General features: G+C 40.3%; 1 protein-coding gene across 2 annotated transcripts in view; it reads right to left on the bottom strand.

Annotated features, from left to right (window-relative positions):
• Positions 1-853: 853 nt before the first annotated feature.
• STAC (SH3 and cysteine rich domain) overlaps positions 854-17,150 on the bottom strand; it is a 71,462-nt gene continuing 55,165 nt past the window's right edge. Inside the window, exons 7-11 of one of the 2 annotated variants that reach the window (XM_082046325.1) lie at positions 15,368-15,432; positions 14,363-14,451; positions 10,497-10,548; positions 10,230-10,367; positions 854-1,320 (exon numbers count right to left, since the gene is read on the bottom strand). In XM_082046325.1, the coding sequence (XP_081902451.1) occupies positions 1,222-1,320; positions 10,230-10,367; positions 10,497-10,548; positions 14,363-14,451; positions 15,368-15,432 (443 nt within the window). In that variant the 3' untranslated portion in view covers positions 854-1,221. Of the gene's footprint in view, positions 1,321-7,537; positions 7,636-10,229; positions 10,368-10,496; positions 10,549-14,362; positions 14,452-15,367; positions 15,433-17,150 lie in introns of those variants that run through there. The other variant, XM_082046326.1, reaches the window with a different exon arrangement.

Genomic DNA, 17,150 nt, shown 5'->3' with positions numbered 1-17,150 from the left:
ATGGAGACTTCAATGGACAAAACAGACCTGTCTGTGCAGTCTCACTGGGATGGAGATGATTTATGGGATGCTCACAGTGGCTTATGCCAAGGAGGAATTCATGTCAGTGTATTTACCGCTGTATCTGCAAAACTTCTATTTAGCAAATGGAGAAGACAACTTTGGAGTGTGGACACATTGCTAAGACACTCAGTGTCTTTCTGTCACGAGTTCTGGATTTTGATAATTACAGACTTCACTTCTATATGCCGTCTGTCCTTTCCTAGTATTTTCAGTCTTCCGGAGTGTTAGTTGACTGTTTTCTTTTTTATAAATAGGATTAATATATAAAATATTTTAAGTGCAATAAACACAGAAAGTACAAAATGTTTAAGCCCGTGGCTCTCTCCCAGCATTTTGTCCGTTTTCTGTATCACCAGATAAAGGTGCAGGAAACACAGAGAGATGCTTCCAAGCAGGCTTGTGAATCAGAGGGCCAGCTATTTTTGTGAGCCATGATAGCAGCCATCACACCCGACATACGCTGACAGTTTTTGTTCATATACAGAGAAAACAAAGAACACACAAGTTCGCTACTCTTCCATACGGGAATGTTGCACAGAAAGAGAAAGCTGCCGACTTCCAGGGCACAGTGCATTTCTCGGAGTGATTTTCACATGGTGTCTCCAAACTGCTTTGTTATGAGACTAAACACCAGAATTAAATGCTTAAACCAATCAGTTGATATTGGGAACAAAACTGCAGAACCACAGCCATGCTTTACTACAAGCACTGGACTGTAGTATGAGGACAGTGCTTCCCTCCCACCCCCCCAAATACACACTCCAAACAAGAAAGCAGTCCAACAGTTTTCTAAGACACAAGAACAGGACATGAATTTAGTCCTTCAGAACAAACTGTCTGTCTCCATAAGGGCTGTAACAACCATCTTCCACCAGAAATCAGCCCAGACTTTATTTTCCTTACCTTGTTCCTGTTAGTATCCAAGGACCTCTCATTTCCCTAGTGGTTTCTTACTATGTTTTCTTTCAATCATTCCACTTATCTTACTTCTTAGTGTTGGTGTGGCAGTCTAAATGTCTTTTTCTTCTTGTAGTTGCAGTTTTCTCACTGTTTCCCTGAACATCTGCAAGACAGCCCATCTGGGTTGACACAGTGTGAGATGAGGCAGACAGGCATTGCCAACATAGGGCTCCTACTGCAGCAAGCGGACTGTTGAAATCAGATGTTTTCTAAGACGTCTATGGGGACAAAGCCTTTCTTCTTCCCACTGTATACTTTGATAAAGCCATCGTGTTCCTTTTCAGAAGTCACACAAATCTGAATGCAAAGAAGGTATGAAAAGAATAAACTCTTTGTTGTGATCAAGTGTCAAATTATTCTAGACTATTTATCAGATGGGTTAGACATTTTGCTAGTTACTTCTATAAGTAGAACAATCATTTTTAGACTCACTGCTTTGAAAAGAAACTTAAACTCATATATTTAGAGAACTACCTTTCCCCCTGCCTTCTTGAAGTGTCATGTATACATGTGAGATGTTAAAATTGTTAAGAACTTTGTAGTGCAGCAAAGATTTTGAAACTGGAATAATGACTTCAGCCTATTGTAATGATTGTGACTAAGTTGTCCGTGTGTGAGAGGATTTGGTATTTCAGATCATGAGTGAGCTGGCTCTGTCAACAGTTGGTGGCAAAAAGGAATCATGATGCCAAGGTGGGTGACTTGTAGCAGCTGATCTGAATGCAAACATATTCTCTTTTGGATGTTTGAGGAGCCCAAGTACTTCTCAGATGCGCAAAGGGTTATGTTATTCACTCAGCTCTTGCACCTGCCTGTGCCTGTTTGTGGATACCAAAGTATTTGATCTGAACCCAGCTCTGTGAGTCTATTTGTATAACACCTACTCCAAATGGAGGCAATTATGATGAAAACATATGGTCTTTACAATAGTACAAATATTGCATCATGGTAAAGGTTTGCATGTCCTGAAGACCTTTGCGATCTCAGGTATTTCCATTTTAGGGTCCATCCTGAAACACTTTCGGTAATCGCTGAGCTATTTGAAAGCTTAGTGGCACAGGTACTTTTGACTGGGCACTTGAGCACAGAGCCACGCAAAATAAAGAATTGTTTTCAAACATCTGTGCCAAGGAATGGTGTTATTTCCTACCAATCAAACAAGGTTGAAAAATAGCCACAAAACTGATGGTCCTATTGAGGCCAACTCAGTGATTTCAGTGCCAGGTCTTTAAAGCCCTCCGTCTGGACTAACACAAAGGCTCTGTCTGATAAGTATTTATTGTATTTAATTACAATAATTCAGAGGGTATAAAATGAACAAAATGGCTTGAAAATGTTCCTGGCTAAATGCATTTCAGCCTGACTCTTCTGGATTGTATGGTGACACCTAAATACCACATCTGAATTCTAGGCTAGCTTGTCCTCCTGTTATTACATACATAAAATTTACTAGCAACACTGATGCTTCAGAGGGAAACATGAAGGAGGTGAAGCTGCTTAATATTTGCCACCTCCACTATTTGGAAATGGTCAGGTGCATCTCTGTACCTGTAAACAAAGGCTTGGAAAGCAAATGGACTCATTATGTCTCTTACTTAAGCTACCCACTTAACACTAACTGAATTGGATCCCTGGGGTAGAATGACTGAGCACACAAACAGAGTTGACATGCAATTAAAAAAATAATGTATTGTTGTTTGGGCTAAATCACACGGAAAGTGTGGGAGAGGTATGGAACTGATGTCATTTAATTTAGCTACTGTTGCAAAAGAGCCAAGCTAATTTGTGCTGTGAATCCCTGGCACAGCAGCTGGTCCCTCTCTAGACACATCACCATTTGAAGCAGAGAAGTGTAAAGCATATGTACACAGAAAGGTATTCCTGACTACTGCTAGGTGTTGGTCTGCGTCTCTGAGAAAGACTATGAAAACTTCAAGAATGAGAGAAAAAGCCTGCAAAGAAGTATTAGACTAAGGATGGTCAAGCATGTCATAGTATCAAAGAGTAGGAAAATGCCCCTTCTTGGTTGATCCCTACTGCTGTGTGGGAAAATGAGCCTTTGCAGCTTCTCTATAAATAAACCTGGCTGGTTAGAAGGAATGCCTGTCTCCATCACTGTGCTTTCTTCCTAACTAAAGATGTTTGCAAGACCTCTAGTTTTTTTGCATGGGCCAAAGAAACCCCAAGAGTAGTCAGACCTCCAGCAGGTCTGCACTGCTCACTAGCCATATGCTGCATTTCTTACTTAACCTCTGGTGCTATTGTGAGGACCAAGTGCATTTCCCTGATGCCTTGTACTGTCAGCAGAATGATTTGTGGACAAAAGAAAAAGACTGAACTTTCTGAAAACCTTTTTTTTTTTTTGTTCTACTGCTGGTTTGAGTGCTACTTGATATCAGTAGGAGTGCTCTGCTATAGCAATAGCTTTAGATATTGACTGGGCATGAGGAGCACAAGGCCTTTCTCCAAGAACTTCTCTCACTCTACATAGTAATAAATTGATCTGAATTCTCCCAAATTCCAGCTGAAATTCTCTCACACTAATATACTAAGCCTTGCTTGTGTCAGCCCTGGCTGGCAGAGTTTTCTCCCACTCCCTCTAAAGGAAGGGGATGTGTTGGGAGCAGAGTGAGCTCGGCTACAATATGCCACACTTTGCTAATCCTGTGTGACTCAGGAGGTCCCCTGGGGCTGTGGCAGCTGCTGGAGCTTTGCAAAGCTCTGGAGCTGCTCCAAATTCTGCAGTTTTGGAAGAGAAGGAACACAATACCATCTTTGGCCGCTTTTGTCCTCATCTCCTTTTGTGAGCGCTGCCAAATATTTCACCCACAAGTTGCAGCCTTGGGATTTGCTTCTTGGGTTTCTTAGGTAGGTGTAAATCAGGAGTAACCCAGGTAAGTTCAGAGTGATATCCAGAGTTTTGGACTTCACCTGATGAATCAGCTGTCACTGAGGACTAGCCCTGGTGACAGATGGCAAACATGATGATTGTGAAGGCACGAGGTGTATGGTTTGCTGTATCAAATTGGAAACTGCTTAGAATGGCAGCTTCTTAGGCTGGCATATTTTGAGGGGAAGGCTGCTGCCCTGACAAGGTAAGTGAGCCATTGGGTAGCCACTCTGCAGTGAATTTGATAGCAACACAAATGGAGACAAACAGTTGTGTGTGGGGGGGTTTGTTTGTTTGTTTGTGGGTTTTTTTTGTTTGTTTATTTTCCTGAAAAATGATGCTAGGGATTATTTTCAGGGTAGGTCTTATTATTGGGGAAACATGGTAGTGGAGTAAGCCACAAGAAACCACACCTCAGGTTATTTCTTAGTCATGAGGTTATCTTCAGAAACTGCTGAAAGTAGGATCTAATGTTATAAAGTCACCGCCCTACTCTTTTATTTTTTTATTTTATTATTTTTTTTTTTTAAAAAAAACAAAACACTAAAACCAAAACAAAAAGCTGTTCACATAATTACTATTGTCTGAACTTGTCAACCTCTGCTCTGAGGACTTTTTTGTCAGTGAGCCCCAAGCAGATGGGGGAGATACGCAATTAGAAAATAATCCTCTAAGCTGCACGTCATTAATACTCTCCTGTTCGTCTAAGTCCTGTGCTTTGAATTTGGGCTCAAGTGGCAAATTCTCTTTGTCCAGGAGTAACTTTGAGCTTGCTCTAATTTTCTGCAGCTGTTTTTTGCTTATCTTCCCTCTCCTGTATATATTTAACCCATCTGTCAGCCATGGACTGGTTCTGATGGAATAGGAATTTGGTTATGAAGACAGTACAGTTTCAAGAGCTGTTCTGGAGCCTGCAGACAGTGACAGGTCAAGAGGTCTGAAAGCTCAAGTCTTCTGTTTGTCTGTAAGAATGACAGCACAGGGACACTGAGTTTCTACATCTGCTGCTCCCCATGCACTGAAGTTCTTGCCTATGTGAGCTTTGTGGTTGGAAACAATAAGTAGTTCAGTTTTCACACCCATTCAATCATAGTGCAAATGATGATGACAGGCTTTATATCAGCTATTTCATTAGCTTTCAGACTGACAACAGCAGCTTGTTTTACCTGCAGCAGTTATTTAGGGTTTTAAAGGTGACTAAAGATGACCTGGACTAAACTGTATGCATAGTGGGCTGTGCTCACGTTTTGGTTTCTTGTGAAACCTGTGCGTCACTCAGTATCTCTGAATGAATGGGGAGATCCATCCCTGTTCAGCAAGACTAACACCAATGGAAATCAGAGATAACTGAAAAAAAGATCCTTTTTGCTTTAAGCTTAGCTGTGAAGTGCAGCAGTTACAGCCAGGGAGCATATAAAGAGCTGCAACACCACTTTCTACACTGGATTTGTGTTCTAGGTGATTCAGTCTGAATGCATCAGGCACCATGATGCAACTGATTTTCAAAGGCAGCTGACTCATGCTATTAGAAGTTTGGCTGCTTTTAGAGTATCCCAGGATGAAAAATGTGGGGACAAAAAGTAATTCCAAGGCAGTGAGGTGAAAAGCCAGGTAGCAAAAATGCATCCAAATTAATAAGATGATAATCTGAGCCATGAGCGTCATCTGGGGCTGGAGACCTGTGCTGCAAGACTGCCTTGCTGAGCCTAACCTCATGGATGTGTTTAAGCTCATTCCCAGGCTCTCTTGGACTGGCTGTATCAAACCTGCACATAGCTGCCAGCATACATGTGCCTAAAAGTCACTCTTTTTGAAATTTGTGCTACTGGGTGTTGGGGTAGGAGGGAAGTTTGTCCCCTGAGCTGTGATGCCAAGGGGACTGCAAGGCTGAGTGTTTTGGTTCGGAGGTTGTGGTCATCACAACAGCAGCAGCCTATTTGCCGTCACTGCAGAAGCTGGTTGAGAGATGTTTTCTGTAACAGGGTTAGTTTACATCAGTGACATTTATAAAACACATCCATTGCAAAATGTACCTATTGCATTGACCTTTATGTAAACTCACAGTCCACATTTGGATGAGGCATAGAGTTTTTGATTTCCAGTCTTGTTACAAATGTCATGGTTTGGAGTAATTTCTATTGCACAAGATCACTTGTGCAATTTAAAATCAGTTGTATTATTTAATCACAAAAAGCCCAACTCTAAAGTGTTTTGTATTAGTGTGACCATGTGATACTGTCAATGAAGGGCATGAATAGGTTTTTTAAAAGAGGTTATTTAAGTAAGATATTGTAACAAGAGTAAAAGCAGATATTCAAACAATAGGTTATTATGACTTATTTAAAAATAAGGATGACCAAAAATGTTAGAGTCATTTTAAGAGAGATGCTTTTCCAAATTTGATGATATATTAGATGTATATTTTCAAAATTGTGACTTTTTCTTTCTTGTAAAGTGGTTGAAACAGGTCCTGTAGTCATGCAAAGAAGCATTTGTAAATAGTGTGGTAATGAATTCGGGTAGGCTAGAGCAGAAAGTTACAGGCTGGAGAAAACTTTACATATCCAAGTGATGGCACAGTCAATTAGAGCTGGAAATTATGCAGTCATTATTATGTGCAAGACAGCGTAAAAGAGTGGAAAGCCATAGAAACTGCCTGGTTTTGGTTTCCCTGTTAATAATTTTGCTTTATTGATGGCAGAGGCTAAGTCTGTCTCCCTCCCACAGATTCCTGACTGAGCCCTATGGTGCCCAGCTGTCTTCTGAATTTGTTTCAGGACTCACAAATGTGTCAGTGAACCCTAAAAACCAAGATGTTGATGTCTCTGAAACAGCACACTTTTTCTCTCATAGGATGCGTTCATATTTCATAATAGAAGTTTGAAGAGATCCTTTGTGAAGACCAGCTTGTGCATATTGCTCAAGATGGGTGAGCAAATTGTGTTGTGTTTCTTTCAATCCTCTCCTTGAATATTAGCTTTGCCAGAAAGGTTTGAATGAAGCTGAAATGCAAAACATTATTCCCAGGGCATGAAACTGGCAAGTCATTCCAGAGAAAGACTTCATCCACTGTGCTTCAAACTTTGAAAATATCTCTGCTTGCCTGAAATGGCTTTTCTTAATGTATTCCTGTGACGTAGTTGATGTGAATATATTGCCTTTTTCCATACAAGATTAGACGATCTACCTGGGAACATTCATATAAGGCACAAAGGGGACAGTGACCTGCAGTATAAACCGTGAATAGTATCAAGCAATATACTGAAAATTCATATTATTATCACTACATAAGCTTTCCTATTGGCATATCATCCTTGCCTTTGTTGTCAGAATGGTTCTGAACTATTATTAGACCCAGCAGAATCTGACCCAGTGAATTAACATAGTAAAATAGAGACAGTCATACTATAGTCACAGGAATTTATTAGACCGGTTAATGAGTTTTTCTAGCTAAAGTGAGACTTGACAGGAATTAGTAGTAATGAATGATCTCCCCTTCTCACTAATCTGGAACAAGCCAGTTCTTTGCACATAGTACATAGTTTCTACTCACAGCACTCTGGACACTGTGCCCAGAGACAGCTAAAATGATTGGTTACATCCCACAGAAATCAGCAAATAGAGAAAAAAGGAAAAAAAAAAATCTGCCAAACTTTTCTTATAAGTCCCATTCAGACGACTTTTTTTTTTCTTTTTATTCCTTCCTTATTGCATCCTTGTTTCTGCTTCACATGGGAAAAAAAAAACAGTGAAATAAGGGACAGGAAAAAAAGAGAAATGGCTGATGAAAACATAAAAGATATTTGATTTTGGAAATATAAAATTTTAGCATTAAAAATTCCCAATAACCATTAAAATGTTTTTCATAATAAGAGTTGTTACACAGGCAAAGTAAAGCTGTTGTGCTAAAAATAAATAGATAGATAGATAGATAGATAGATAGATAGATAGATAGATAAAACCATTAAGGCAGTGATGTCTATGGGGGGCACATGTCTCGCAGGCTGGGCTGGGGACTCCTTTTGTTCCTGCCCCCATGCTGCTGCCACGCGCTGGCCCTGTGCATGCTGTCAGTTTTCACTGGGGGCTACTATGGGGAACTCAAACCTGGTGTTGGGGGACAGGGTGAAGTAGATTGGTGTCCGTGGCCTCACTGTGACTGTTTGGCCTGGAAATTACTCCAAATGGCCTTAAAGCTATTACATTTGAATGTTCCCTTTTTGCATAATTTGTGCAAGGGTGGAGTGGGATCTGTTGCCTCCACTCCTCCTCTCTCCCATCTCTGTATTCATATGTTTGTTCAGTCTGATCTCTGCCCCTTGTTTCACACCATATATTTATTTTTTTTTTCCACTGAAGCCTCTCCCACACAGAGTGAGAACACCATTCACATTCAACCTCAGCATTTCTGTGGGTTTGAGATAGGGCTGAATAAGTTTCCTAAAAAGGAGGACGTAGTAGACAAGACAGGATGGCCTCATCCCTTTGTTTACCTCCTGCCCTACCAGAGACCATGACGAGCTCATGACTGCAAGCTCCCTTGTGAGCCTATTATGAAATATGGACAATGTGAAGTCCTTGTGCTTAGATGAAGCTGCCAGACCTGCTTGCTTGGGAACTGTGCTTTTGTGAGAAATGAGACAAGAAACTGGGCCCTCACTATTTGCAGCAACAACCACATGAGCAGAGAGGGTCTAGTATGCCCACTGACAAGAATCACAGAATCACAGAATGTTAGGGGTTGGAAGGGACCTTGAAAGATCATCTAGTCCAATCCCCAATCCTGAGAAGGGACTCAGACCTCGACCATTCCCTCCTGTTGGCATGCCCTAATTCCCACATTACCATTTCTCCAGGCTTTGCTGTCATGCATTGCTTATACTAGAGCTGAAAGGTGCAAAAACCTCTCATTCTGCTTTGCTTTGGCATTATTTTTTCCCTCGGTGTGCACTTATATAAACAACCAAAGGAGGTGCTGGGTAAAAAAAAAAGAAAATTAAGCACCTTCTTTCTTTTTAGCAACTTTTGGCCTGCCCAACATACTATGTGCACAGGGAAAATTAAAATATATTCAGGTTACTTTATTGCCACACCTTCTTTAAAAAGCTGTGTATATCTGAGGATTGTTAGCACTTGTATGCCACAAAGCAGCAGCAAAGGTACAGGTTAACTTTATTCACCAGTGAAGTGTTACAGAAATTTGGTGTGGAAAAACCTATGGCCCTGAAGACCACCCTACAGCTGAATTCTGCTCTGCTTTATTAAAATTGGTGGCTGTCCAGGCACTGTAAGGCAAACAGTTCCTGGTGATGTGACATCAGTTGCCAAAGGAAAGGAAATATCTAATGAGGTGAAGAACATCAGGCTTCACAAGATGCAATGAGAAAAATCTAGCTTTCTGTTTCATTCAGGTGTCAGACAAAAGAGGCTGTGCCTTGCCATTCTATTTACATGGGCTTATGCCACAAACCTGACTGCCCCTTCATGTAGGTTTTGAGCCCTATCCTTCTCTTGCTTTACCTCAGCAGACATTTAAACCTCAGAATCACCGGACTTGGCACTTGGATGCATTAAATGTCTGGTAAATATTTAAAATCAGGTTTAAATTCAGATCATAGGCAGGACCCCATAACAGCAGCCATGGCTTTTGCTTTGTGAACCCACCTGAATGACACAAAGTAGAAGGAGCTGCTGAAAGTGCATCGGGGTGAGCAGACCTTGTGAGTCCTTACTGTACGTGGTGCACTTGAACTCACAGCAGCCCTTTTAGTTTAGAATAAATTACATCCTGTAGAGAGGGTGTGTAAGTGGTGACACAAGCAGTTAATAGTTAAAGACACTTTGCAACTGGTGAATGAGAGTTAAATTTAAGATTTACAGGTTTGTTTGGTGCTGTCTTAACTCTGCTCCTGCTGAAGCCAAAACAATGAGCTGTGTGTGAGGGAGCTACCATCTTTTATTAGATTAGATCTAATAGTGAGGAAAAAGTGAGACCATTTTTCAGGAACACAAGGTCTACCCCTAAGAATGTGTGCTTTTCAAGCTGTCCCTATGAAGTCAGCAGGAGAGTGCATAATATGTAAAGTACCTTTACAAACACCTGTGAGACTGAAAATTTAGACCACATTAGGCAGGGAGTATATATTTGCACAAGACCAACACTGCTTTTAATTGGCTACTATTACCATACAAATAACAAATTTTGCAGTAAAATTGCAGTGAACACCATCTGCCTGTGCTCTTTTCACACCACTTTCCCTCCAGTCAGACTGCTGGATAATGAAATCAGGTGGGGATCTGTCACAGGGGAACTTACCTGGTTCTCTTTCAGAGTTATCTGTCCCTGTTCCTTGCAGCCAATGAATGTCCTGATACACCTGTAAATCTTCTCATCGTGTTGCACTCTTTGAACAAAGTTAGCAGGAAAAAATCCAGTTCTGTCATCAATTTTCCCCTGTGGAGAAAACACATTGATACAAGAAGGTCATTAACACTAGAAGCTTTAATACAAGTTCAGTATTGTAAATAACATATTTTTCGCTTTAGAAAGAAAACAGATGGATATAAAATAATTATCACATACCTTCCACCAGTCTTCATTGGAGTCTTCCAGAAGAGTGATCATATCCCCTGGCCTGTCATTATAAGAGGAAAAGTGGATGAAGATGACTCTTTATTATTATGCTGCACCAGCTCCTACAATTACCTTAAATAGGAAGGTGATCCTTCCTTGGTCATTTTGTGTGAGCATTCACTGCAGGTAGACTCAATGAGGCAGCAAAGTATTCTTAAATCATACATGATAATATAGAAAGTCTCTGTATATTTGGGCTAGATCTTTACTTTGAGAACATCTTGAACTGGATTTTTTGAGTCCTGTTTAATAAGAAACTGTTTAAAATACAGTCCCTATTTGTTATAGGCATTATCTTGTTACTTCAAGACATTTCACATTGTTGGGACACACCACTTTATCATCTGTGTTTTCAAGCTGTGATTGCAGAAGGAAGGCAGCAGGAAAATAGTTCTATTTAACTGACAAAGGCAATTAGTCAGCAGGGATATAATTCTGCCCAGGAATGTCTTTTTGATTTGAATGGGACATATTTACCTTTATAATGTGTAGTGCAGGGTTGTAATTGCTAAGTATCAGCATCCAGCTGACTAGTTCTTACACAGAGCTAGGAGAATAATTTAACTGCAAATGCTAATAGCAAAATGTGCTGAGCTGATTTTGTACAGGTAGTTGAACCATTATTTGACCTCCTTAGCCCCATTGGTGGCACTTCATCAATGTTATTAGGTAATTATAACAGTGCTGCATTGTAGAAAGTAAGTGGCAGCCCATTTCCAACTGGATTAACCTCAAAAAACTCTGTTTGCTTGATAAGAGGCATTTCTTTGATCTTAATAAAACAATTATTAATCTTTCCTTGCATTCTATTAGGCTCAATGTGTTGTGGAGGTATGAGCACAAGTGCTTGCAAATGCTTCTGGAGCATGCGATGGATAATGGATTCAATTTAACAGGCTCTGTCAGAGCATGCGTGGAAGATGTGAACCTGTCCATGATGCAGATGCAGGTGGGGGTGGTGGTGGGCCATTTGGTTCACTTACTCAGTGGTTATCATTGCTACTGACAGCTGGAGAAGCATGCATATATTCTTCTAACACTGCACAATCTGAACCAGAGTTTTCCAGCTTTCACATAAAGGTGCTATCACTGGGGCAACAGGGTAGGTTTTTCCTCAAGCTCTCCTCAGGAAGATGATCCAATGTGGTTGGAATAATTAAAAGTTGTTGAGGTGAGAAAGGAAGCTACAGGAAAAAGGTCAACTTAGTATCCCAATCATAAAAGATTTCTTCCATGGGAAAGGACATCCGGGTCCCTTATTCCAGTTAATATTTAATATAAAGCACTTAAAGAGGTTTTGAGGGAGCCCACCTTGCCATTTCAAAGTGAACAGGTTGTAACACCATTGGAGCCCTTACACTGCAAGGAAGAACACTTTCAAAAATAAGGATTTAGAGAGCCACATCCTCCAAATACCCTTCAGCTTGGTGGTTAGAAAAATACTTTAGAAAATATAAATTTGACTGTCAGAGACATGTGGCAACTGAACTTAAAGTCTCTCCATGTAAGTGGTCTGAGCACTGAGATTTTTAGATGTGAGACCTGTAGATTTTGCTTTCTGATATTTTTAGCACAGGGCTAACATAGATTTATTTAATCTCCAAAAAGGATTCAGGAATAGAAGTCCCAGCTGGACCTATGTTACTCCTGCTGCCTAGACGGGCTGCGAATCTCTGAAAGTGGGAAACCTGCTTGGTCTTTGCTACTGGTTGAAATCACTCTCAAGTCTCTTCCTTTTCTTCTGTGAATCACAACTCTGGATAAGCTGTCTGCACTACATCAGTGCTCCAGATTTCACTAGGTGGCAAGATAGGCACTTATCAGCCCTGAAGTGGCCAGGCAGCCACTGATGGTCATTGTAGGTCCCTTATAACTCTCTATTATTATTCTATTCTATTCTATTCTATTCTATTCTATTCTATTCTATTCTATTCTATTCTATTCTATTCTATTCTATTCTATTCTATTCTATTCTATTCTATTCTATTCTATTCCATTCCATTCCATTCCATTCCATTCCATTCCATTCCATTCCATTCTTTCATTGCAGTGTCTAAAACCTGGAGTTGCTTGTGTCCAGGACTCTCTACTTATTTTAACATAAAGGCATCTCTTATAATAAGCTTATTACTGGAACATCCTGTTTTTGTCAGATCTTTGGAAAACCTGACTGACTGCTCCTGCTGTTGAGGAAGAAACCAAAGTTGTGGCAAGTATTAATTGTTGCTGAAATCAGAGCTGGCACCTCTCTGCTGCAGTAATTTGCCATCCACTTGCAGATCCTCAGAGGTGAGCTGAGATCCCCAGAAATCTCCCCTAGCTCTTCTTCCCAGCTCAGCTCTCTGCCCTGCTACTTGACTTCATTATCTTAGGGCTGAAAAGTGTCCGGCTCATCCGTGACTTGGGTTCCTAAACAAGGCTTGTCAGTCTTGACAACATTGCTATGCTGAACCCATGTCCAGCAACTCAACTATGTTAAATGAAAATTCATGCAACTGAGCGGAATCCTACCTGTCTCTGTAGTGATCAAACAACATTACTAGATATTTGGCATCCATTATGAAACAGTGTTGACTGATGTACTACTAAATTTCTGGCCGTGGGACAAACAACACTGCTATAGCTGAGTAACACTAGTTTAAAACCTGGTTGGTGTCTCTGGAAAAAGCCTGTTAGTCACAACAGTCCAGGCTGCAGCTCACAGGTTGCTTTTTCACCTAATACGGGAGACAGGAGAATTTTTGAGAATTATGTGTTCTCTGGTTTGCTATGTCTTGATGAGGATGGTCGCCCAGTGCAGGCTTCTCTGAGTGGTGTTCCTCTTCATGGAACAAACGCAGAAGCTGAAATATACCTCTACAGGAGCAGGACACAAAGTGGAATCCCTCAAGCAGAACAGCTTGCAAGTTGCACTAAAGGTCACCATATGCTGTGGTTATTTCCTGAAGAGCTGAAATGCCTGAAATAATGCTTAGGAAATGCCGGCAAAGCAGAGTGATAGAGAAGCTTGTGATTTCTGCCTTACAATCCACCCATTAGTTCCAGAGAGATGAGAAAGCACAGCTGGGAACAGCCAAAAGGCTTTCAGTGAAGGAGATGCTGTTAATAAGGGCATTTCTCTGGCAATTCCCTAAATTCTGTGGCATGTGCATGATTATTTTGATGTAGGGGATGCATTGAAGAGAGCTAACACATTTCACTACAAGAGCTCTAGCAAGACCGTACAAAATATGAGTAACATGAGTCAAACTAACTGCACTAAAAGAAAATAAGTCCTTTCAATTAATCAGGCTTGGATTAGACCTTGTAGTGCTAGTAACTGACACAGAACTGAGGAAGGAAGTGTTAAAAATTATAGTTAACAAGGTTATTTTGCGAAGATCAGAATGTGTCTTTCTCATGCAAGCACACTGCCATCCAGCAGCTGGATATCATTCCCTTTTCTCAGACATAATCTAAATGTGAGGGAAAATCAAACAGGACTGGTAAAATGTTCAGCATTAACATGAGAGCTGGTGAGGAATTTCTAGCCGAAAACTTCTGGCTGAAAAAACAAAGCAACTGAAAACTGAGTATTTTCTAGCTGAGGGACATCTTGCTCCTAAAGTGACATGAGTGTTTTTGGTGTCCTTGCCAAAACAGTTGTTCATAACTTTTGATGTATGACAATGTATTTGTATCTACAAGTGGATACCTCTATAAAAATGTTTAGTACAAATTTCAGAATGAATCCTTCCTCCCTTGAAGTTCTCTAAAGCCACATGAGCCTTGGTTTGCAAGGGTGACATCAACTAATAAATATTTTGGGGATTTACCTCATCTCCAAGTCTTCATTTTCTTGTGGTACAAATTTGTACAAGGCAACATAGGTGTTCATTTGTAACGTGCTTTTATAAAATGGTCCCTTTAGGAAAAAAAGAGAAAGAGAAAATGTAAATATCTGTCTTGTATGGAAATTTGGTTCACTTTTTTAGAGGTGGAGAAACCAGTGCCTGCTCTTGAACATGAGCCAGAATCATCTCATTGCTTTCACACCTTGTGGGACTATAGCCCAGATATACTACGAACCACTAAGGTAGTAACTATCTTCATTTAGACATAAAACTCTTTGAACCCCAAGATGAAACTCCAGGCTTCTAAAGAACACAAGCAGAAATCTGCACAAGTTGCTTTTTTTGGGTGAGATCTTAAAAACGAGTCTGTCTTTTACTCCCTGTTAATGTATGACTTATCAGCCCAGTAGTGTATTAATTACTGGCACTATGTAAGGTGTCTATCATACAGTCCTTGTTAGAGATGGAGCTAGATTTGTGCAGCACACAGATCTGAAAAATAGAGTGGGAAAATCACTTTCTGGAACAGAAATCTGCTTGCACAGAGAAGGCTGCCTGCTCTCCCTCCTCCCTTTCTCTACTGGTAATCTGGAGGGAAAAAACAAAGAAAAACACAAAACAAAACCCAAACACCTAAAACAACCCCCACACAATTTTCCAAATAACATCTGTAATTTTTACTGCAGTTCTATTGTAATACTGTGGCCTGCGCACTGGATCTCTTGTGTTCACAATATCAATTTGTAATAAACAGATGAACATAAAAGGGACCATAACGGGTAAACCAAAGAGCCATCCAGTCCAGTGTATGGCTTCCAACTGTGGCCAGTGGCCCAGAAACAGTAAAAGAATGTAACAGTCAGATATCTGTGCTTCTCCAGAATAGTGCCACAGCAGACCTACTCAAGGTCCTCAGCTGTCCATAAAAACAAGCCTCTTACATGACATCACATTCCCATTGCATTCTCACAAAATGTATGCCCATACCGGGGAAGGTATACTTTTTGTTTCTTCTCCAAAGTGTTCTGTGCCATTTTCTGAGTATGTAAACACTGAAATAAAGAAAATACATGACATTTTAGGAGTAGTTTATGACTCTTCACCTCAACAGGATCACCTTTATTTTGCTAATCTCTTTCCTTTTCCCCTTACTTTCTTTTATCCCTTGTGCTCTTCTCTGAACCCTTCTTCAGCCCCAACAAAACCATGTATACCATTGGCACATGGCACAAAACAATCTCTGTCCTGAAGAATTTACAATTGTAACAAATAAATCATTTGATCAGATAAATAAACACAAGTACAGCACTGGGAATAGAACATAGGTCCCCTAATTGCATTAATATTTAAAGTCCAGCATCCTTTTCCTCACACTGAATGCTGCATTTTCATGCTTAGGATGAGCAGTATTTCCATTTAAAAGCACTTGTAAAACCTGGTGACCATATATGAGCAATATTGCGGCAAGTTTGTATGCAAAACCCCTTCCTCCCTGTTTTTGACCCTCTGTCTCTAAATGTCTGATAGCCTTCTTTGATCTCTCTCTATAGCAGTCCCTGCCTGGGTGGCACTGGCCTCTCACTCTGATTTTATAGGATGTATCTGAATTTCTTTCAAATCAGGATAGCTTATTTGATACACAGGCCTGTATGTGTGAAAGTTTGCTTCTAAGTTACTAAATCAGAAACTCACAGAATAAGACAACAGTCACAGCACCTGACATACCCAATATCTAATCAGTTATCATCTATTGTAATTGCTTCATGAGCTGACTGGTGCCTGTCCTTGGTTCTCTCCCTAGAAAAACCACAGTGGATTTATTACATTGACTGAATTCCTCTTTCACATTTTAAGAATTGCCTGATGTTTCTTGCTTCTGGATAAAGTCTGAATACAATTTTAACAGCTGGAGTCTTTGAGCAGCTATAATAGAACCATCAGCATCTTCTCCCACCATTTACCTCTGTAGGGGTTTTGAGCAGAAGCCTGATTTTGCAGCCTCTAATAATTTGGAAATCTCCAAAATGGTAATAAGTAGCAGGCTCTGATTAAGTGCATTTTTTTTTGTGTGTCTCTGTGATAGAGTTATGTGTCTTCAGGGGAAAGAAGGTGCCAGGAAACACCAAACTGCTGAATTTCTTTCTTCCTTTGCTTTTTCACTTGCTCAATCTTTCTTCCGTTAACACATACTTCTGTTGCTTTTCTACGTTGTAAATGACAACCAAACAAAGACAATTTGAAGAAGTTTTATGAGTGAAATAGGAAGGTTCCTTGGTGGTAGGGAGTTGTACTTAGACACTGAAAAAAATGTAGTGTTCTTGTAACACGGGAAAGATAGCTAAAATGACAGCCACAGCACACATGAGAAAGATTTTGTACGAAGTGACATTCATGCACGAGCACACAGAAAAGCATAAGTTCTCTGATAAAATGTAAGAAAATATTGTAGTCATAAAGTCCAATGTGTGAACGTGAAGAGAGCATATGAGATGATTCCTGAAACATTTAACCTGAAAATGCCCCAAGTTGTGTCCAGCTGACCTGAGGGTCCCAAAGTGCTTCTCACCAAACCCTGTTGTAGAAGGACTCTGACCCTGCAAACTGTTATGAGTACCAGAGGGAAAACCTTAAAAATAAAATTAATTTCCTGTATCTTCTAGTATAGGGTTATATGTATATCTGACCTCTGTATAAAGGGATGTAAAATGCTGTCATTACAGTCTGGCAGTGTTTACATCCTGCTCATAAAATCAGAGAATCATAGAATCAT

This window comes from Streptopelia decaocto (genome assembly GCF_964273445.1).
Source record: "Streptopelia decaocto genome assembly, chromosome: 2".
Classification (NCBI taxonomy): Eukaryota; Metazoa; Chordata; class Aves; order Columbiformes; family Columbidae; genus Streptopelia; species Streptopelia decaocto.
Note: the sequence above shows the minus strand (reverse complement) of the source record. Positions and strands in the feature narration are given on the sequence as shown.